This window comes from Panthera uncia, chromosome A2, assembly GCF_023721935.1.
Source record: "Panthera uncia isolate 11264 chromosome A2, Puncia_PCG_1.0, whole genome shotgun sequence".
NCBI lineage: Eukaryota > Metazoa > Chordata > Mammalia > Carnivora > Felidae > Panthera > Panthera uncia.
Genome location: NC_064816.1, coordinates 149,573,616 through 149,596,891, shown reverse-complemented (window position 1 = coordinate 149,596,891; position 23,276 = coordinate 149,573,616). Strand labels below are relative to the sequence as shown.

Here is a 23,276-nt window from a genome sequence, read left to right as displayed (position 1 = left end):
ACACAACCACACACACACAACCACACACCCACACCCACACACATCCACAACCACACCCACACACAAACACACACACCCACACAGCCACACATGCACAGACACACCACACACAGCCACACACGCACAGACACACACACACACAGCCACAACCACATACACACACACAACTACACACCCACACCCACAAACACACACACACAACTATACACACACCATAACCACACACACAAACTACACACACACCCACAACCACACACACACACACCCCACCCCACCGATCCGCCCCCCGCAAACACACACACCAGACGTCGGGAAAGGGGCTCTCGGACAACTTCCAGAAAGGACCGCATACATACAAGCCCAGCTCCCATCGCACAACTGAGTTCCAAGCCCCCCGCCACGGTCCAGCCTGGGGGCCCATGGACCCCATCCCTCTCGGCGCACAGAAATCTTAGGTGAATACACCACATGGCCAGTGCCAGTGTGCCAGCTCCTCGCTACAGGGGGCCACTCCTTGCTCTGACTTGCTCCTGCTAGTGTAGGCCATGAACTTGGCAAGAAAACGGGTTAGAACTGTGTATAAAACACCAAGTGGGCTTTGGTTCGGCTGTAAATAAAGGACACGAAGGTTAGGCATGTCCTCTCGCTGCTCCGGGGCCTTCGTCCTCCTTCCCTCCCCACTCAGCTGAGCTCCAGACACAGGCGAAGCTGCAGAAGGGCCACAACCTGGATGGGGGATGGGTGGGAGAGTGGCACTGTAAATGTCCCTGCCCCAGCAGCCACCAGGAGAACCTGGTCGAGGAGTCACTCTTGAGAGCCGGGCCTCCAGTGGGTCGCCTTGCACCCGGAAGACGTGGGCAGAGGAAACGTGCGCTCTTTATCTGCCTTAACGCTCAACCCCACTCAAGACTTCTCCCTGCGAACAGGTCTCCCTTCAACCTCTGCTCCATCCGAGGGCAAGGGCAGTAAACACCCCAAGGCCTCTGCCCCTCAAGTGGCCTGCTCACTTTCTCCAGGGTGATGGTGTTCTTCCTGGCCTGAGTCACCAGGGCGGCCATCTCGGCCTTGAACCGCTCCACGTCCCTGCACTCACTGGCCCGGGCGTGATGCAGGATGAGCTCAGCCACTCTCTGGCCCTGCAAGACGTGAAAGAAAGGAAACTCGGTAGAGTCAAGAGGCCATAAAACTGGACACTCTGCCCAAACTGCTTTGTATTCTAGTTGCTTCCACCTCAGTTGTCTACCATCCTGAGCTTTTCTAATTATACCCACTCCAAAATACCTGGTGACCAAACAAAGACTTTCAAAGCCTCTGTCGGTCGCTGGGAGCCCACAGGCTCCAGTGCAGTCAGGGCAAGGGGCTGTGTTCGCCTCCTTCACCTTCAACAGCCACACAGGGGACGGGGCAAAACCAGTGCCCTGCTGCTCGCGCTCCACGAGGCACTGCCGACCAATCAGCCCATCCCCCAGAGTCACCAGGACCTGCTGCTGGACCGGACCAGCCACACTCTCCTCGTGGGCTCTCTCCCCGCCCGAGGAGAATTCCCTCCTCACAGCCGACCTGACCTCTGCGCTCCAGCCTTCCGCCTCCTCTGCCCAGGGCGCCCTCTGACCAGAGAGCCTCCCGGTCTCCCCGAACACCCGAGTGGTCACTACAATGCCTTTCACCTCCCACAGAGCCACCCCAGGAGCCAAGCTCTGTCTCCCCCACCTGCGCAGGGGAACGTCCCCCCACCCTCCACCTGCCACTGCACCTCAGTGTTTAACCTTGGCCCAGGGGATGCTTTCATAAGGTCTCAGGCTCGAGCCTTTGGGGCTTGAGCCTTTGGGGCTTCGAGGCCCCTCAGAAGCCTCCTAAATAAGCAGAGCCTCCCCTGAATTTTGCCTTTTTGTTTTTTAAACCAGCTCTCTCTTTGGCAGGGTCTTTTTTGCTAGAAAATTCCACATCATTGGCCAGAGGGTTTCTTCACTGTCACTCTTGATGTTGTACCTGAAGTTGACTCTGTGGAGGTTTTGCTGAATCCCTTTCTGTAAATAATCACTCTCAGCAACTTGAGCCCCTCCGAGCCACAGGGTTGGGGGTTAAAGACCACTCCAGATTCCAAGGTATCTCCCCACACTTGGAGAGTAAGGTCTCTAAGCTGCTGCTTCTCACCAGCCTGTCGTCTTGCAGCAAATGGCACAGGCCAGGCCAGCCGTTATTCAGACGAGAAGCCGGCGTTCCCAGTGCCCACCCACATGCCTGCTGAGGAGGGAAGAGAAACTACCAGTACGAAACAGCATTCGGGATGCTGTCCCAAACTGTGAGCTGCTTAGAACGGGCGTCACGCGTGGGCATCGGCGCATTCTGACCAAAGACCCGTTGGATAGCTTCGTTTCCTCTCCTCTCCTTCCCTCTCCCCTCTCCACTCCACTCCACCTGCGTCCATCAAGAGCACCCCCGGCCAAGGCAGGCATTAACAAGATTGACAAGGGAAACCCCACGGTTTCCAAGAGCCTAAAAGATCATCTCCGATTCCTGCCGGCCCAGTGGGTCTCACCTGGCCCATCGCCACAGCCATGAAAACTGCCCGGAAGTTGCTCAGGTCGGCATCCTGCAGCTCGGCCACGATGCCGGCATCCAGCAGCACCAGGCGCAGCGGGCATGGGGCAGGTGTCATGGCCATCACCAGCGTATCGCAGACATCCACCTGCTGCAGCCGTGCCTCTTGACTCTTGGAAAGACCATCGGCGCCCTGGACCAGGATGTTCCCAGGGTGGAGGTCTGCATGGACAAAGTTGTCCACAAATATCTGGAAGGAGATCAGTGCCATTCAAGGCTGAGTCACCACCCCATCACCACCAGACCACACGTGAAAAAGCTTCCGGGACAGGGGTGGGGGCTGCCTGGGTGGCTCAAGCGGGTAAGTGTCCGACTCTGGGTTTCAGCTCAGGTCATGATCTCAGGGTTCACGGTTTGTAAGTTCGAGCCCCACGTCGATTGAGTACAATGGCAAAGAGGTGTACATTTTATAAAGCCTCGTGGCTTCTGTTCTCACTTCAGAATTTGTACTGCCGAAGGCCAGGTTGACATTTTTAAGAGAAAAGTTATTTTCAAAGTAAAGAACATTAAAAAAGATTAGAAGGGAACATGAAAAATCAAAGGCCAAACTGCATTTCAAAGGACTTATTTTTATACTGTAGTTTGAGCAATTGATATTCTAATTACGAATTATCTACTCATTGTTTAAAGGTTCCCCCAAATTCTATGTTCTTAAAATTCGTGGTACCACCTTTTTAGAAAAACATTTCAGGGGCGCCTGGGTGGCGCAGTCGGTTAAGCGTCCGACTTCAGCCAGGTCACGATCTCGCGGTCTGTGAGTTCGAGCCCCGCGTCGGGCTCTGGGCTGATGGCTCGGAGCCTGGAGCCTGTTTCTGATTCTGTGTCTCCCTCTCTCTCTGCCCCTCCCCCGTTCATGCTCTGTCTCTCTCTGTCCCAAAAATAAATAAAAAACGTTGAAAAAAAAATTTTTAAAAAAAAAAAGAAAAACATTTCATTAATCAGACATCCCCTCCATTCCCTCCATCCGTCCACACGGTAGAGTCTAACCATGATACCAACAACCCACACTGGCACACAGCATCGGGTGGGTGGGGAGAAGTGGCTTCAAAACTACTAAGCAGGAAAGAAAGCCCCAGGACAATGCCGGACAGGAAGTCAGGTGTGACTTGGTGGGACAGGATCTGCCTCCTATGAAAGCTCATCTCTGTGGTCAGAAACCACCAGCAATCCTTCCAAAGGGGAAGAAGAGCCTCAGAGGCTCTCAGGGACACCCTCCTACCTCCTACTGGCTGCAGACCCAGGCCAGAGGCCCTCCTGGGCCAGGTTCTGGCTGTGAAGGAGGTAAGAAAGCCCGCTGCCCTGGTGAAAATCCTGGAACTAGAGAAGCCAGGGCTGGCACACCTGCAGGATGTGGTTTCCAGAGGCTGGCTGACCCCTGACCCCGGGCTGAACCTCCTGGCACCTTGCTGTCCCCTTGGCCCCCCAGTTTTCACCCCCATCCTTGATTCTGCAAGCTGGAACCCATCACGATCACCCCAATTCTGCGTGCTATTTCCTGCTGCCTTCCCCCCTGGCTGCCCCCACCGCACCCTCCCCTCTGGCCCAAGGTGCCCCTTGGAGCCCTGTTGCTGGGGACAAAGTCCTCTCCCCACTGAACTCCCACTGCACCGACTGAGAGAACACCCAGCTCTCCCCAGACAATCTGGCTTCTCTGGGAGTAGCTGGTGGTAGCGGTGGGGGGGTGCTGCTGACTTTCCACCAGAGGCCAGCTCCGAGCTCCTCTTCTCACCCCTGCCCTGCTCTGGCCACTGGCCTCGGCCCCCACAGCTCCATGCCAGTCACGCAGGTTCTTTCTTCCCACTGTGCCGACACACCTGGTTCCTTCTTACCCGTATTCCACATGCTGCAGACCTGGGCTCATATCCTCTCTCTTGCCTACAACATGCCATCCATCCCTCAGCCACTCCCTTCTGTGCCAACTGCCAGGGAGAGTCCAGACCCTGGATAACCTCAGTGCCCACTTTCTTTACTCCTACACGTGAGCTGCTATCAATGCCAGTTGCTGCTGTTAGTACTAATGATGACAGGGGAAGCTAACACTGCTTAGGGCTCACTATGTCCTTTTACGGGCATCAGTTCATTTACATCATCAGGCTGAGCCCTCGTAGGTGACACCTAGACTTCCTCTACATCTCAGCTCAGATGGCATCGCTTTCTGAATGAATCCTGAGGCTAGGATGGGCCCCACCTAAATGACCCTCTTGTGCCTGTGTATCATTTACTCATTTGTGGCCTGTCTTCCCAATGAGTGACAGTCCCACGAACGTTGTGATCATATCGGTTTCGCTCACTACTGTAAAGTCAGCACTCAATTTAGTTTATTGAGCACAGAGAGAGTGCTCCATAAACACTGCTGAATGAATGAAGTACCATTTAACATACGGTATCTTCCGCTGTTTGCCTAACCTGTAGGCAACTTGGGCAGAGCCTGGGTCTTGCTCCCCACTCTTCCCACAGCACCCTGCATGGTGACCAAGCACATGCCACCAAGAAAGCGCTTAACAGAAAGATGTAGAATGAACGGTCGTGGTGGGTGGCTCAGCTCTTCCTAGAGCAGATTTTCAAGATGGCGGCTTGCTGCTTTCCTCATCTTCCCGCCCATGGGAGCCGACCAGTGTCTCCACCATCTTCCCACGTGAGATTTGACCACATGCTGGGCTGGGGCACCCTCTCCATGCCCATGAACTCACCATCTTCAGAAGCATGTTGATCCCCAGACGTGCAATCTTCTTCTTCAAGTCTACAGGAATCCCCGCCTGCTGGTAACTGGACACAGGCACACTTTCCTTGAAGAAAGGTCAAGGAAGAGACAGCTTTACCCTGAAAAGCCCGCCGAACTCCCCACGTATTCCTCATCCCCACGTGACACATGGGCACTGCCTTCCCATCCCTACTCTTCTCAAGAGTTTTTCCTTCCTTAGAATCCCTATGAATCTGTCACCCACAAGTTAATTTTAATCTACTTACTTATCCCTTCTAGAACACTTCTCAAAGGAAAACAAGTCCCATTTTACAGAGGAAACCCACAACTCTGCCCCCCACAGGTAAGAGATGCTGTAAGATGGTGGGAGAAGACAGGAACAGACCCCAGGAGAACTAGATTCTGATCAAAAGTCAGTCAACAGGGACGTGAATGAGCTCTATGGCCTTGGGCAGGGAAATGGAAAGGACGATGAAAGGGCAGAGACAAGAAAGAGCTAGTAAAGAAACAGTTCACACAGGTTAGTTATTTAATTGTCAAAGCAGCCTGCTAAGACAGATCTTGTTATTCCTCAGGAGCAAATAAAAGAACTAAAGCCCAGAGAGTTTAAATAACTTACTCAAGATCACACAGCTAGTAACACCAGGTCATTCGTGTCACTTCCCTGGATCTCACCATTACTATCTTTATAAAGGAGGCTGAACCAGGCAACAGCTAAGGGCAATGATGTGACACAAACATTTGCTGAACACTTTCTCTGTGTAAACTCTGCTGAAGGCATTTTGTATTCAATGTGTCACTGTGTCCTGGAACAACCCTATGAGGCAGGGGCAGGTGCCTGCTGTTATACACCAAGAAACTGAAGTCACCAGCAAATAAAATGGAAAGCAGTTTTTCCCGACAGAACGGAAGAAGGTATTTGCAAACGACATATCAGATAAAGGGTTAGTATCCAAAATCTATAAAAAAACAAATAATCCAGTGAAGAAATGGGCAAAAGACATGAATAGACACATCTCCAAAGAAGACATCCAGATGGCCAACCGACACGTGAAAAAATGCTCAACATCACTCATCGTCAGGGAAAGACAAGTCAAAACCACAATGAGATACCACCTCGCACCTGTCACAATGGCTAACATTAACCACTCAGGCAACGACAGATGTTGGTGAGGATGCAGAGAGAGAGAGGATCTCTTTTGCACCACTGGTGGGAATGCAAACTGGTGCGGCCCCTCTGGAAACAGCATGGAGGTTCCTCAAAAAATTAAAAATAGAACTACCCTATGACCCAGCAACTGCACTACTAGGTATTTATCCAAGGGATACAGGTATGCCATTTCGAAGGGACACACACACCCCAATGTTTATAGCAGCACTATCAACAATAGCAAAGTATGGAAAGAGCCCAAATGTCCATCAATATATGAATGGATAAAGAAGATGTGGGATATATACACGATGGAGTATTACTCGGCAACCAAAAAGAAGGAAATCTTGCCATTTGCAACTACATGGATGGAACGGGAGGGTATTATATACTAAGCAAAATTAGTCAGAGAAAGACAAAAATTATACAACTTCACTCATATGAGGACTTTAAGAGACAAAACAGATGAACATGAGGGAAGGGAAGCAAAAATAGTATAAAAACAGGGAGGGGGACAAAACGTGAGACTCTTAAATATGGAGAACAAACAGAGGGTTTACTAGAGGGGTCTGTAGGAGGGGGCAATGGGCTAAGTGGGTAAGGGGCGTTAAGGAATCTACTCCTGAAATCATTGTTGCACTATATGCTAATTTGGATGTAAATTTTAAAAATAAATTAAATTCAAAAAAATAAAATAAAATAATAAAGTAAAATAAAATCTCTGTCAATTTGACATATGAAGAAAAAAAAAAAAAAAGAAAGCAGATTTTCAAGTCCGGACAGTCTGAAGTCACGCCCAGGCTCCCAGCCACCCCGCTACACGACCTCCCTGCCTCATGCCATATCTGAGTTGCCCTCAGTTTCTCTTGGCTTTTGCCTTTTCAGACTGAACAGCGGAGATGGCCCAGCTGTGAGTGGAAGGCACAGCCTGGGAAGCGCTCACTCTTACTTCATAAGTTTCCACCAAGACGTCCCTGGTGACAAAGGGACGCAGAGGGGTGGGGAATCTGACAGAATTCACATTCAGGAAGTTGCACTGGAAGTGTTCTAGGTTCCGAGCTTCGTAACGCAGGTCGATCTAGAGGGAAGTGGAGAGAAAAGATGAGGGGTAACCTGGGCCCAGGGAGAGCAGTATCTGGATGGCCAGCAAGCTAGTGAGTCACCACGTGCAGCGGCCTTCTGCACCTGCCTTCTTGCAGAACTCCTCAGGAGACAAGGGAGGGCGGTTTTGGCTGCGGGAACTCCTGGAAGCCACAGCTGCAGACCCCCTCGCCGCACTTGGACTCCACTGCCTCCCCGCTATTCCCTCTCTGCCCACCCCGCGTGGCTCCAGGCCACGGAGCCCTTGCCCACGTCCCAGGGCTTTCTCTCCCGTGCTCTCCGGTGGCCCTCTGGCCTCCACCAGCCCTAGACCTGTCCCCCTCTTGAGGTCCACCTCCATCAGGGGCCGGCGCTGCCCTCTGCCCACTGCGCTGACGCAGCTCCCTCCGCTCGGCAAGCCGTTCCCTTGCCACTCAAGGGACCGCTCCCATCTCTCCAGGCACCTGCTACCGGTGCCCTTGATGACCCTGTTCCTCCTGAACAGTTCTCTTGGCACCCACCCTTCCCTCCCCCGGTCCTCCCCCTGCCTCCAACCGCTCCGTCTAGGTCTGGTCTCCTGGCCACTCCTCCCCTGTGTGCCCCCACGCGGTCTCAGCTGCTGACCTCCACCAGCCTCCACTCTCCCTCTCCATCCCCTCACGTCCTCAGCCAGCACCTCCTCACGACAGAACCGTGGTCTCCCGTCCAGACCCCGCTACCAACTCCACACTTCTTTTCCTAGAAGCCCACACTCCGTGTCTTGAATGGAGTCCACCCTTGAACTCCACGTCTCAACGGAATTTACTCCCCCCGCCCCCCATGCAGCCAGTCACCTGGGAGTCACTGCAGATTACCCCTCTCTTGTCCTCCACACTATTTGTGACTCCAGGCCACCAAGGCTGCAGCCACACCTCTCTCGGATCCACTCCCCCGTTTCCCCCTCACTACAGCTCCCAGGGTGACTCCCAGCCAAAAGAGGCACTGGGCTCCTTGACCCCCATCTTCCCTCTCTCTAATCCATCTGCTGGTGCCCCTTACCACCTGTAGGACGAAGCCTAAATTCTTTAGGATGACATCCAAGGTGGCTCACTGTCTGGCCCCCACTGCTCTCTTGAGCTCCATCTCTTTGTGCCTCCCGCTTCCTCCACCTCCCAGAACTCTAGCTTCAGCCAGTCTATTCGGTGCTGAACATCCTGGCCTGCCTCATGCTCCCCATCCCCTTCGCCTTCCTTAGTCCCTCTGATGGGAATGTTCTTCCCCCATTTGGTCCAACCGTAAACACCACTCACCTTTCAAGACTCAGCTGGAGTCTGGGGAGCCTGACCCTCAGGACAGAATGACCACTTCCCCTCTCGGGCCCCAGCTCTACCCACGTGAACCTGGAGAGACTCCTACTATAACCGGGATCGTGCTCTTTGCAGATATTTATGGGCCAGTCCCCTTCTGCGTACTATATATTCCTTATGGACGAGAAAATCTCCCCCATCACCCCATGGTGTCTATCGGACTTGGAGGAGGGGTGGTAGGAATGACAGTGATGCAGAGCTGGTTGCTGGAATAGAAGCTATTTCCTCTATTTTAATTTTCTTTTATCATGGAAACTACCTTGCCCGCAGCATAAAGCAAAGCTTTCTAAACATTCAAATGCATCCCCGCCCGGGACTTAAAACCTTCCATCAGAGGACAGAAATGAAGACTGAGCACCTTGCTTTTGAAAGACGGCCAGTTTCTGCACTCTCCAACAGGGAGCCAGTGCACTTGCCTACTTGAAGCCCCGGCTGCCCCCAAAACATGTTCACCAAGTCCGGCTACTTAAACAAGTATCCCAAGGGTCCTGGACAGGGAGCAGGTCCTTGTCTACTCAAAAACCCTGGAAATGAAACAAAGCAAAGGCACAGTGTGTGACTTCACTAATTCTTCTCACCCTGGACATCAGCCATCGATTGTGGCACAGGTAACACAGATGACACAGGTAACACCAGGATCCTGGTACTTTCCTCCCAGGCGCTAAGGAAGATGGTGTTTCCCAGGCACCCTTGCAGTGACATTGGGCCCGTGCGATTAAAGCTCTGACCTGTAGACTAAGAAGGCCACAGTGGCCTCTCTCTCCACTCCACACGGACCCTAGATGACCCAGGTTGAAGATGGCAGCACCAAACTTGGGAGGAAATTGGGTCCCTGGATAACCATGAAGTAGAGTCCCCTCTCCCTCCTTCGGCTCATCTGCATGGCACTTTGATACAAGAAATAACCTCGCTGCACTTGGCCTCTGAGATTGGGGTATTCTTGGTTATGTCAGTTAGCAGTACCTACCCCGACTACTACACCACACGAGCCACGACATTCTAGGAAATCACGCATTCATTCAGCATTTACGAAACGGCCAACGGCAAGAACTATGTTAGATGCTATTTACAACCGAGGGAAGGAGGCTTCACCTGATGGACCATGAGCTTCTCAAATTCCTCCACTATCTCCGGCAAGCTCAGCCACTTGACTCCTGGCAAAAGCGCGAGGACTCGGCTGCCCGTCTTCATCAGCAGCAGGTCCATCTGTACCTGAGACAGCAAGCCAGGGTGCAACACCTGCCAGGAAGACAGACAGAAGAGGGATCAGGAGGGCACATTCACCCAGACAGGGCTGGGTCCCACCATCAAAGGAGAGCCAAGCCCGATGCTCATCAGAGCAAAACCGGATGGGGTCCCGACACCCGGGATGCTCCTGCCGCCCTCACTCCCATGTGCCTTCGATAAGGAGATGCTCAGGGCAACTCCTCTGTGCTGCACTTGGCTTTGCTGGGAAGAAGAGATGGGCTTTTCCTTCCAAATACATTAAGGTTAGGTCAGTGGCTCCCAAACATTAGCATGCATAAAAGTCACCTTGGGGTGCCTCGTGACAACAAAGACTGCTGGGCCTCCTCCAAGACCTAGTGAATCACCTACCCTGGGGATGGGACCAGAAATCTGCATTTTACTGAGCCAGCACACCAGGTAAATGAGTCAGGTAGTCCAAAGCCTGAGTCGGATAAGGATCTAGAGTCACAGAACTCCAGCAAGGATGCACCACGGTGGGACGGGAAGAGTCTGCTTTCAAATGCCTGTTTATTCTGCAACTCTTGCCCAGTCCGAAACTGGGCACGTACTCAACCTCTCAGCCTCCTGTTCCACTTTTTAAAGTTTTCTGGCTTTTCTTCCGTTTTCTTTTTAGAGAGAGAGAACACATCCAAGTTGGGGAGAGGGGCAGAGGGACAGAGAGAGAATCTCAAGCAGACTCCATGCTCAGCGTGGAGCTTGATGCAGGGCTCGATCCCACAACCCTGGGATCATGGCCTGAACCAAAATCAAGAGTCGGACACTCAACCTACTGAGCCACCCAGGCGCCCTTGTTCCACTTTTGAAAACATGAAGATAACAGTCCCTACCCCCACTTCAAGTCCTTTCCAGAATAAAATGGGAATATAAATAAATAGAAATTAAAGAAATGGCTACTTCAGAGGCACGAAGAACAGATTAAATCATGCATCTAACATGCAGAACATAACATCTGTTCTTTGAGAACAGATTAAATCATGCAGGCACCCACTCCTTGGCTTCCACAGAGCAGAGGATACTTTGGTCCAGTGTTCCCCAAACATGCCTACTCATGAGAATCACTTGCAGCCTTTATAAAAAGACAGGCCTCAGCTTCCTCTCTTGGAAAGTGTGATTCAGTAGGTGTGAACTGAGGAACGCTTGGGAGGGTTTTTTCCAAGGAGGTGTAAGAGAGCATCAGGGGTACCTGCTACCTGGGTCGGCCAGACCCCCGGGGTCATGCTGAAAGGGAATGGAAAAGTGCGGAGACTAAAAATTGATGGAGCCCAGGCAGGGGTGACTAGAAACGAAGAGGGGCGCCTGGGTGGCTCAGTCGGTTGAGCATCTGACTTCGGCTCAGGTCATGATCCTGCGCTTCATGGGTTCGAGACCCGCGTCGGGCTCTGTGCTGATGGCTCAGAGCCTGGAGCCTGCTTCGGATTCCGTGTCTCCCGCTCTCTCTGCCCCTCCCCCACTCTGTCTGTCTCCCAAAAGTAAATAAACATCTAAAAAAAAATTTTTTTTAATAAAAAAAAAGAAATGAAGAGACAAGGGAGCCACTTCTGTAAAAATGAAGACTGCCATCTTGGGCTCACCACATGGTATCTAACCTACACTGTCTGTGACTTACCCTGACCCCAGAGTAGTGGGTCCATTGGGTGGTTCCTCTAGCCACAGAGGCAGCGGACCCCAAACCCTCTTCGTTTGCCTTTACTAGACTAGTCACACAACCACTCCCTAGAACCAAGAAATAACAGCTTGCAAAGCATAGGCAGTCAGATAAAGGTCAAGCTAACAGAAATCAGTGGAAGGTAATGTGGGGTGATTTGCAAATGGGGGTTTCTGATCGGGGACAGCTCTGTGGGGTCGGTGAGATTTTAGAGACAGGAGGGACAGGTGACAACATCAGAGCACTTACTTTCACTGCCACAGGGATGAGGTGATCTGGCTCAGACTGGTGGGCAGGTGCTGAAGACTGAGACAGGACTGCATTTGATCCATCCGGGTCAGCTTTAGGGAGGAGCAGCCTTTCTAGAAATGACTGGTCGGCAAGACTTCCTTGAAACTTCCACCCCTTTCCCAGGGGTCCAAAGAGCTCTCCCAGCCTCCCGACTGCCCCAGCTTCTGAAGAAGGCTGCAGACTGGAGGCCTCGGCAAGTCTCTGGATGCTGACATTCTCCAGGAAGGCGGGATTTGCACGTGCTTTGTACACTTGGGCCACACAGCCTGAACCCACAGGTTCCTTCTTCTCAAAGCAGAGGACCCTTCCCCAGTCTTCCCCAAATGCCTGCCGCAGGAAGTGCTCAGTGTGAGTCCAAGGGTGGGGGGTCACCTGGACATGCAGCTTGGAGAACTGGGCACAGAAAGCCTCCGAGAAGAGATCCCGCCGGGTACTGGCCCACTGGCCCAGTTTGATGTATGTTGGGCCCGAGGTCTCCGTGGCTTTCAGAAGCAGATAGAGCCAGAGGCTGGAGATGCTGGGTGCCAGGTAGGTGAGGGGGTAGAAGAGAAGGAGGGGGAAGAATTTCATCAAGAGAGCCCCAGCCCGGAGCCAGATACGGAGGTGCAGAAGGAGGCATCCTAGCGGCCCCTCTTGGGAGACTCTCTGGGGTGGCCCATTTTCAGCTAGGTCACTCCAGCTGGCTCTTTGCTGGCACACGCTCTCAGGGCCCCCCTCACCAACGTCTCCATAGGCTGAGATAAGTTTGGGTAAAGTGCCAAGCAGAAACCAACAGAGTCTGGCATTACGAGAGCACCCAGATGATCTTAGAAGGCCGAGTTCCTGTCTGAGCTCAAAACCTCTTAGGTACGACAAGCAGACCCTAACAGAAAAACGCCAGGGGGTCACCATCCTCTCCCAGAGGTCAGGTCCCCCGCCTAGGTTGCCCGCCCTCGACTTAAAGGGCACCCATCTATGTTCACGCTCTGGGCAAGGCTGACATGAGTCCAGGCCACAGCTGAGTATCCCACTTAAAAGTGGGCTAGCAGCAAGATGCGGCGACGCTCAGAGCCCGCGTGCAGGCTAACTATGCGAGTGCAAGCGGAGCTCAGTCTGGCTCCCGGTCCTGCCCTGCAGGGAGCGCCCCCTAGGCCTCGCAGCCCGGCCCCTCCGTCCCGGCTCCACCCCGAGCTCCCTCCCGGTACCTCGCCTAGACCTAAGGTCCGAGGCCGCCTGCGCCTTCGGGGGCTTTCAGAACTGCACCGACTGCGAGGGCCGGAGGGGCCGAGCCAGACGCCAGGCCAGGCCCAGAGCGGGGACGCGACCTGCGGCGAGGTGGCCGCGCAGGCGGTGCCACCCCACTCCAGATCGCTGGCCGGGCACCCGCGGAGGGCCACAGCGAGGAGGGGCTGGGTGGAGGTGCGGGTGAGGGTCGTGGCGCAGAGCGCGGGTGCTGAGAGCCAGGAGGGAGGGGTGCGGGGGAGGCAGGAAGGTACACCCGGGTCAAGGGATTGAGAGCCGGGGCGGTGGGCAGTACGGACCGCCGAAGACCCAGACCCCGGGTACCAGGGTGGGAAGGAGCCTGGGGCCGGGAGGTGGCGGGTGGGGGCTGGGAGGGGCGGGTGCAGAGACCCAACGTTGAGGGCCTGAGGATCCGGACGCCGACAGCGGGAAGGGTGTGCGGAGGGCCGGCGATCGGGTTGGAGAAAAAGGGGGAGAGGGGCGAGGAGAGCGGGAGTCAGGCGGCCGGGGTCCGGGAGCCCAGAGCGGAAAGGGCGTGCGGGGGACAGGGGATCCCGGGGCCGAGGAACCCGCCGCCGAGAGCCCAGGACCGCGTGCGGAGGGCCGAGGATCCGGCGCAGAGGACGTGCCGCCCGCGTCTTCCGGGAGCGCCCGGCGCGCCCGCTCGGGCACCTCCCCTTAAAGCGGAAGCGGCGCGGACGCGGCGGAGGCTCGTCCCCGCCCTCGGCTCCAGGACTGCATAAATCGATTTCGCGCAAAACTCGAAGGGCCTTCCACGCCCTCCCCTTCTGCCCGTGCTCTGGGTCTCCATGGACATCTTTGCAGCCTTCCTTACAGAAATCGTGGAAACGCGCAGTGAACTGAAAGCCCGGTCTGCACACAGGTTGAGTGTTCAGCTAAGCAGAATGTGAGGAGGGTCGGGGAGGGAGGTGATCCTTGGACCAGGAGTACCAGGCTGCATTAATCTAGGGATGTGTTTGGACATTGGGGAGTGGCTAATGGCATATTCATTTAACTAATGCTTTTTGAGCCCAATACGTAACTCTTAAGCAGAATCTAGTAATATTATCGAGGCTCATAATATGTTCTGTTTTTAATTTTTTTAATGTATTATTATTTATTTTTGAGAGAGAGAGAGACAGTGAATGAGCAGGGGAGGGGCAGAGAGAACGGGAGACACAGAATCTGAAGCAGCTTCAGGCTCTGAGCTGTCAGCACAGAGCCCTTTGCCGGGCTGGAACTCATGAACTGCGAGCTCATGACCTGGGCCAAAGTCGGAACCTTAACCCCCTGAGCCACCCAGGTGCCTCGAGGCTCATAATATGTTCTGAACTAGGTATCACGCTAGGCCCCGGGGACGTGGAGACCCACATCCTGACTTTACAAGCTGATCACTTATGAGGGAGATCCCACAGGGGAACACATAATGTACAATTTCCAAGTGTAACACAGCATGAAAGACAGGAAGAATCGGAAGAACCCAAAGCATGGCGACTACTTTGGACAGGAAGGGAGAGAGGCGTTAGGAATGGGAGGGTGTTCAGATACATAAAGAGTAAAGTCCTTGGGGCGCCCGGGTGGCTCAGTTGTTTGGGCATCCCGCTTCACACAGGTCATGATCTCATGGTTCTTGAGTTCAAGCCCGGTGTCAGGCTCTGTGCTGACAGCTGGGAGCCTGGAGCCTGCTTCTGAATCTGTGACTCCCTCTCTCTGCCTTTACCCCACCTCATGCTCTGTCTCTGTCTCTCAATAAATAAATAAATATTTAAAAAAATAATAATAAGGTCCTCAAGAGGAAGGAGTTGAGTGAGGAGTTGAGTGTGAGGATGGGGGGGGGGGGGTTGCTTTAACCTTGAAAAGCCAAAGGAAGGTCCCATGGTTCTAGACACCAAGGGGCAGAGAAACAGAGGTGATGGTGGGGGTCGTGGGACGCTAGTGGTGGTGGTGATGGTGGTGGTGAAGGTGCAACTTCTTAAGGAGCTACAGGCACCCAAGCAGGTGAAGTTGAGGGATTCCTGGGGCCCATGTGAATGTCAATGAGCAGAATGATGTTATCCATATTAAGGTACATGGACAGCAAAATCAGTTATATCAAATATAAACCCTAAGTCAGAACCTGTAAGGGGCAGCCTTTAAAAATCGCAGATGTTGCTGCAGTCAAGCTGCTTCTCACATGGGTCATTTTATGCAATCTGTTTCAGGATGTGTTGGGGCACCTGGGTGGCTCAGTCGGTTAAGCGTCCGACTTCGGCTCAGGTCATGATCTCGCAGTTCGTGGGTTCGAGCCCCACATCGGGCTCTGTGCTGACGGCTCAGAGCCTGGAGCCTGTTTCATATTCTGTGTCTCCCTCTCTGTCTCTCTGACCCACCCCTGTTCATGCTCTGTCTCTCTCTGTCTCAAAAATCAATAAACATTAAAAAAAAAAAAAAAAAAGGATGTGTAACAGCAGGAGTGTATTTGGAATGATGAATGAATTAAGAGACTAAATATACAAACAGGGGTGCCTGGGTGGCTCAGTCGGTTAAGCATCCAGCTCTTGATTTCAGCTCAGGTCATGACCTCATAGTTTGTGGGTCTGAGCCCCACATCGGGCTCTGTGCTGACAAAACCGACCCTGCTTAGGATTCTCTCTCTCTCAAAATAAACTTAAATAGAGAGAGAGACCAAATATACAAACAGACACTGGCCAGATATATGACGGTGGAACTCTGACCTGCAGCCTCTGCGGTAATAGGTCCTGGACAGTCAGGACTCGGTCAATGACTGCCAGCTTCTCTAATTTTCATCCCCAACTTCCATCTCAGGACCAACCACGGGAAGCCAGATGTCTACTCCAAACCGGTCACAGGAGATGCCCAGGCCCCCAGCGTCCCTGTGCCAACAACCTCCAATTAGGGCCCATTTGGTGCTTTTTTTTTTTTCTGTATAACCTGTCCCCACTAGCATTTGAGTCGCCACTTGTATTTGAGTCTCTGCCACATGCAAGTGATGATGGCTGACTTCCTTGCTATAGAAAGCTCTGGATACACGGCCTCCGTTTGTTCTCACTTGGGTGGTCTCCGTTTTTTTTCCATAGAGATTTTCGTGATACCTAAGCCCGCAAACTATTCATAGCTTCCAGTTCTTGGAGATGCTCCTGCGTATGCTGTTAACTCTGCCACCACTAGGTGGCACCATTCTCTCGTGACCTGCAACCTAGGCTTCCTCGGGGTTCCCAGACCTGACGGTGCGGGAAGAGAATTGCAAAGGCCCACCTGGCTGTGCTTATCTTTTTATGTGATCCAAATGACTGTGATTTTAGCATTTCCCATGGAACATTGTGACAGAGCAGATGTGATGCAGGGCCAGTGCTTGTTCAAAGCCCCAGGATAGGGGATAAAGATGCAGGATTGGCTGGCTTCAGAGTTCTCAGCCTCAGCACATTTGACATTCGGGGCAGGATAATTCTTTGTTGTGTGTGAGGAGGGGTGGGCAAGGGGGAGGGGAAACCGAACGGTGCCTTGTAGGATGCTGGAACCCACTTGATGCTGGAAACCCCCTTTCCCGATTATGACTTTAAAATATGTCTTCATGGGGCACCTGGGTGGTTCAGTCGGTTGAGCGTCCGTCTTCGGCTCAGGTCGTGATCTCGCGGTTCGTGAGTTCGAGACCGGTGTCGGGCTCGGTGCCGACAGCTCAGAGCCCGGAGCCTGCTTCGGATTCGGTGTGTCCCTCTCTCTCTGCCCCTCCCCCATTCACACTCTGTCTCTCTCCTTCAAAAATAAATAAACGTTAAAAAAATTTTTTTTAATATGGCTTCAAACATTGCCAAATGTTTCCTGGGGAGCTGAGTTGCCCCCAGCTGAGAACCACTGGGCTTAGCTCCTTTGGAGGACAGTTCTCTGTTGAGACCCTTTCGGCCACTCCCCCCTCAACACACATACTCGTTTTCTTCAGAACAGGATATCAGCGAAGGGAAAGCCCGGAGCACGCCTGCTGCAGCACCCCCTTCTTCGTCCTGCCTCGAGCAGACCCTAGACCAGCATGTCTCCGGCGGGGACTTGAGCCACCTCCACCGAAAACACCTGGGGAGCTTGTAAAGCTGCAATCCCCGGGCCCCACCCAGCCCCCCTTCATTAGGACCCCTGCTTCCCCTCCCCTCCCAATACAAGGGCCCTATCAGGCAAACAAAACGTTGGAGAAGGACTGACTCTATCCTGCCCCCAGGTCCCGCTTGGTACACCTGGCCTGCAGTTGGCGCCTAAGAGAGCTGGACCTTGGCATGAAAATGCTGGCCATGGGCCACCCATGTACATCTACTCCTCAAGCCTGCAGAGCAGAAAATATCAGAAACAACACTGGAAAAGGACAGTCAGGGACGAGGCTGAAGCAGGCGGGCTCGCCCACCTCTTTCCCCACTTGCCACAAAGATTGTCCCAGACCTTCCTCACGCGGGCCCCCTGGCCGCCTTCCGCGTTCTCCTTTCTTTCTCCTTAGCGGGCTTGTCAGAGGAATTGCCCCTCCTCTGAGTCCCGCTTTCCAGCTTTCTGGGGTTGCTCCGGCACCACCCGGGGCAGGTGCCACTCTTGTGCCAACGCCAGGTGTCCTGGCAGGTCCCTCCCTCCTCGATGAGGGGCTTGGCCATGCCCACCTTTGAGGCCCCTTTCTGCTCTGCTCTGTGGGGCCCCACCCATGCGCAGCTCTGATGTTCCCGGGCCTTCCACGTCTCTGCTGTCAAACCAGGCCCATGACACCAGTAGCCCCGGCTAGTGGTCCTACTGGCAGAGCCACTCAGGTCGTCCTGGGTCAGACGGCTGGGTACTTCCGGGCTCTGGCACTCATCCGCAGTGGCCTTGAGCAAGGCACCTACCTCTTTTTGGCTGTGTCTGCATTGGTAAGAGGCTATTGGAACCTCCCTCCTAGCTGGTCTCTGCAGCATCTTAACATTACCTGGCAACACTCAGCCATACCGGGAAAAGCAGAAAGAATGAGAACCGGTAGCTGCTTTGTGCTTTTTCTGACTGTTTGAGAAGGCGGGAGCTGGGTAGGGCCTGAGGGCCAAGTGGCCTGATCTCCCCGGACACCTGAGACCCGCGAAAGGGAGGTGCCGTGCCCAAGGTCACACTGACATCTGAGGGTAGTCAGATGTCACCTGGCTTGCCTTTGGGCAATATTTTCTATTTTGCTCTAAGTTGATCTGAGAGATAGAGGAAGCAGATCAGATATTAGGGCCTCCCAGGGGCACCTGGGTGGCTCAGTCAATTGAGCGTCCGACTCTTGATTTTGGCTCAGGTCATGGTCTCACAGTTGTGACGTTAAGCCCCACATCCAGCTTGGCATGGAGCGTGGATCCTGCTTGGGATTCTCTCTCTCTCTCTCTCTCTCTCTCTCTCTCTCTCTGTGCCCCTCCCCCACTCATTCTTTCCCTCCCTCCCTCTCTCTCTCTAAATAAATAAACCTAAGGGGCACCTGGGTGGCTCAGTCAGCTGAGCATCCTACTTCAGCTCAGGTCATGATCTTACAGTTTGTGAGTTCAAGCCCCACATCGGGCTCACTGCTGTCAGTGTAGATCCCACTTCAAATCCTCTGTCCCTCTCTCTCTCTGCTTCTCCCCAGCTCACGCTCTCTCTCTCTCTCTCTCTCTCTCTCTCAAAAATAAATTTAAAAAGGGGCGCCTGGGTGGCTTGGTCGGTTGAGCGTCTGACTTCGGCTCAGGTCATGATCTCACGGTCCGTGAGTTTGAGCCCTGCGTCAAACTCTGAGCTGTCAGCACAGAGCCTGGAGCCTGTTTCAGATTCTGTGTCTCCCTCTCTCTCTGCTCCTCCCCTGTTCATGCTCTGTCTCTCTCTGTCTCAAAAATAAATAAATGTTAAAAAAAAAAAAAGTAAAAAAAAAAAATTTAAAAAGCATTAAAAAAAAAAGATATTAGGGCCTCCCAGAAATATGTTCCTTTAAGCGAGGTGTGGCCTCTGAGAGGCAGTGCAGGGCTTTGCAATTATCTGGAGGTCTAAAGGCTGAGATCAGGTCCTGGGTGAACGTTAGCCAGGGGGGTTGAGCTGGCAGGTTTTGAGGCTGCGGGTGCAGCACCCAACTCATAACGTTGTGTGATGGAAACGTTTGGAGAATTCTTGCCTCCCCATTCAGGTTTGAGGAGATCGTCTAGCTGGCCAGGAAGTAGGTCAAGGAAAACTCTGAGAAGCAAGACGGGAGTCTTGTGTCCTGAGCACAGTCCAGAGCTGGTCCGACTGACCTGGCATGTTCTGGAATCACAATGAACAGGAAGAGCTAGAACTGCTCCTACAAACAAATCTGACTTCAGAAAAGAGAATCTGAACCATCGCACTCTTGTGTCCCTTCCTCGATGTTCAACTGGGTCTCCCAACAGGAAGAGAATATATGAGTCGAGGGTATTTGGCTTTGCAGGGCTAACATCTGAAACTGCCTGGCGGTGAATGCTGCAGAATGTCCTTGACTTTGTTCTCGGCTTTCTGTCGTAAACACACTAGTTCTTGTAAAGTGATGAATGCCTTAATTCTTTGTGGGGGAAAAAAAATGACCCTCCAAAGCTAAGGGCATGGAAATGCAACAGATGGTTCTTAGGCAAAAATTATGTTATTGTGTTAGCTGCCAATTCAGTGATTCTTTGAGATTTCCAGGGTACCCTGAGAAATGTCAGTGGGTCTATGATGACGAACGTCAGTTACTCCACAGCGCCCCCTCATGGGCCCCCACAACCGCCGGTCTTCCCATGCCAGTACCGAAGGCAGCAGGGCACCCGGAGAGAGGAAGAGAGGGGACAAAGCCATCTCCGCGGAAGACGGGCCCTTCACAGCCAGGAGAGGATAAAGGAACCTGAAGCCTTCAGTGTGGGCCCTGCTCACTGCTTCCCCTGGGTGGCTGCGCCTCTGACCCTCCTCCTGGATGACATTTGATTGGGACCAAGAACAAACCAAACCTGGATTTGAAGTTTGGGTGGGATGACTGGCTTGGTTTTGTTTCCCCAGAGGGAGGCACGTGAGGGTTGTGGCAGATAGGAAGGAACGTGCGTCCAGCTGTCTCCACTCGGATATGAGAGGAGAAAATGGGCTGCTGTCCTAGGAAAATAGCAAACAGGAGGTGACCGAGAGTGCCCCCAACAGGCCAAACCCAGTACCACACCATTTACTTGCTGATCTGTTTTTAATCCCTCCCAACAGGATGAAGTGGGTTATAACCATTGCTACTTCCACCTTACAGATGAAGACACTGTTAGAGGCAAAGCAACCTGCTCCTGAGCCCGTGCTCCTCGACAGGATGCTGAAGGAAGAGAAGGAAGAGAAGGGAGGGGTAAGAGAGGTTCTGCGGCGCTCCTTGGTTGTCCTAGGTGGAAAAAACAGGATCCGAGATGAAGAAAAATCAACTCTGTCTCCCTCTTCCCATCCACACCTTTCCCGCCTTGAGGCTAGGCAGTATCTCCTACCCTAGACCTCATTTTCCAACATGGAGAGACGTCGAAGACAGACGGGGAGGGCCGGGGGCACTGTTGGAGCAGTCAAGTGTCAGGAACGGGGAGAAGAGGGACCACTGAGAGGGTCTTCCAGGCTCCTGTGCACAGCCCTCACCTTGGATGGCTACCCTGACCTCTGGGGCTGGAGACCAGGGCTTGGGATGGATCAAACACCAGCTGGGAAAGCTCCAGAGAGCCAGGCGGGGCGGGGCCACCCAGGAGAGGCCGAGCACTGCCATGGCGACAGTGGCTGGTAGGCCCAGAGACAGGAGCAGCCGTGGGGTTGGGGGCTCCAACAGGCAGGCAGGGATGGAAAGTCGCAAAGCACAGGCTCCACTCAACAGAGTCCGCCCCAGGGAACTGAGGCAGGGTCTGGTTCTAAAACAAGCTAGTGTCTAGAGCTCAAAGATGAAGGAGCAGAAGGAGTGCTGGCCACCACCAAGGAGTTGCCACTAAGGAGCTCCCCAGCCAGCCTCCTCTTGGTTTGTCCAGCTGACGTGGGACTGGCAATTTGGAAGCCACGGAATCAAAGGTGACCAGCCTGCGCTGTGTGTAGGATTGGGGGAGGCAGCCAGCTGGGCTCTCAGCTCCATTTGCCATCTGCCCCACTTTGCCAGTTTGCCCATGATAACCCAGAGCCCCGGGAGTAATAAACGTTGAAGCCAAGTCCTAGAATTATTTTTTAGAAAGTGAAAAGGTATTGAGTCACCTGGGTGGCTCAATCAGTTGAGTGCCTGACTCTGGATTTTGGTTGAGGTCATGATCCCAGGGTCGTGGGATCCAGACTGGCTTCAAGCCCCGAATGGGGTTCTGAGCAGAGCATGGAACCTGATTAAGATTCTCTGTCTGTCGCTGTCTCTGTCTCTGTCTCGCACTCTCCCTCTCCCCCACTGCCCCTCTCCCCCATTCGTGTGCTTGCTCTCTCTCAAAATAAAGTGGAAACGTATTAAATGATGCTTCAGCAAACAAAACAATAATTTAAATGCTTATACTTTTAAAAAAAGTAATTTGCTTGTACCTTGCAAATTTGTATTCTGGAAGTTTACTGTGCTTAGTTGAAGTGGGTATAGCATGATGGAGTTTAGGAAGCTTTAACAAGCTCTAGAAAAGCTTCAAAAATCTCACAGAATGAGCAAAACCCTGAGCTAAGGAGACACAGCTTTTTTTCTGTGACTTTTTTTTTTTTTTTTTGAGAGTGAGAGAGTGGGGGAGGGGCAGAGGGAGAAAGAATGTTAAGCAGGCTCCCGGGTCAACAAGGATCCCCACATAGGGCTTCATCCCATGACCCAGACATCATGACCTGAGTGGAAATCAAGACTCCCATGCTCAATCCACTGAGCCATCCAGGCGACGTTCTGTTCTGTGACTTTGATATCTAAATTAGTCCCTCAAATCTTGGGCCCCAGTCTATAAGGACTGCCTAGACAGTATCTAATGTTCCCCATGTTCCGCAATAGTTTTTCTTTTCTCTCTCCTACACACCCCTTTTGTGGATTTATAGGCTAGGGCTCTATCTCCCCACACCCCCCCCCCCACACCCCACACCCCCCACCCCCGTTGCCTAGGCTTTAGACCCTTCCTTCTAGGGGCCCCTGAGCTAAAGACATGAGTGACTTTTCTCTGGTATAGAGATTCGCCTGGAGTCTCCCCCCCCACCCCCTCCACACACACACCCATAAATCACCACTGTCAGTTCCATCTCCCTTTCATCAGGGAACTCCTCCGCTCAAAAACCTTCCGTGGCCCCCCATTGTCCTCAGCACGAGAAGCCCACAGCATTTTCGCGTGTACTCCTCCTCTGGCAGTCCCAACTCACGCGATCTGTGTTCCTTGATTGCCCTACGTAAGCGGGGGCAGTGGACACTATAAAGTCGTGTCCCCTCTGGGAAGCTTCTCCTGACTCCCCCCCCGCCAGGCTTGGGAACCCTTGTGCCCCGCGCTCGCCCCCTCTCCCCCGCCCCCGGGCTTTCGTTGCCTATGTTCTGGTTGTCGGTGCCCCAGCCAGACTGCAAGCTGCAAGGGGCAACAGAGGCGGCTGACTCGCTGCCCGGGACGTCCCAGACCCCAGCGCCGCGCCCGACCCGTAGTAGGTGCCCCACAAACGCGTTTGGCGACGGAGCGAAACGGGCAGGGGGGCAGGGAATGTCGCCGCCGCTTCCGTGCCTGTGTCTCAGGGTCTCGGCCGCCGCCGGGCGCCTCGCGCCAATGGACCCCGGGCCTGGCGGAGGCGGAGAACACCGCGCCGCCCGGTCTCCAGCGAAGAAAGGGTTAAGCCGCCGTCGCCCTACCCACCCCCCACCCCCCAAAAAAAGGCGAGGGGAAGAGTCCGGCAGAAGGTCCTGTTTACGGGAGCCGCTCGAGTCCGCGCGGCCCTGGGAGAGGCGTTGCCGTGGCAACGGGCCGGGCGCCCGCCAGCTGCGGATGAGCTCACTGGAGCGGCGGCGGCGGGCGGGGGTCGGCGGCGGCGGCGGCGGCGGGGCGCGCGGCCCGGCGGAGAGGACGCGGCAGCCGGCCGAGCCCGCCCTGC

At 53.7% G+C, this 23,276-nt stretch overlaps 1 protein-coding gene across 1 annotated transcript in view; it reads right to left on the bottom strand.

Moving 5' to 3' along the window:
- Nucleotides 1–13,890, bottom strand: part of ADCK2 (aarF domain containing kinase 2) — an 18,768-nt gene extending 4,878 nt beyond the window's left edge. Inside the window, exons 1-6 of the mRNA XM_049643044.1 lie at nt 12,021–13,890; nt 9,971–10,117; nt 7,402–7,530; nt 5,292–5,387; nt 2,540–2,791; nt 1,008–1,136 (exon numbers count right to left, since the gene is read on the bottom strand). Of these exons, the coding sequence (XP_049499001.1) occupies nt 1,008–1,136; nt 2,540–2,791; nt 5,292–5,387; nt 7,402–7,530; nt 9,971–10,117; nt 12,021–12,953 (1,686 nt within the window). The 5' untranslated portion in view covers nt 12,954–13,890. The remainder of the gene's footprint in view (nt 1–1,007; nt 1,137–2,539; nt 2,792–5,291; nt 5,388–7,401; nt 7,531–9,970; nt 10,118–12,020) is intronic.
- Between the last annotated feature and the right edge of the window lie 9,386 nt (nt 13,891–23,276).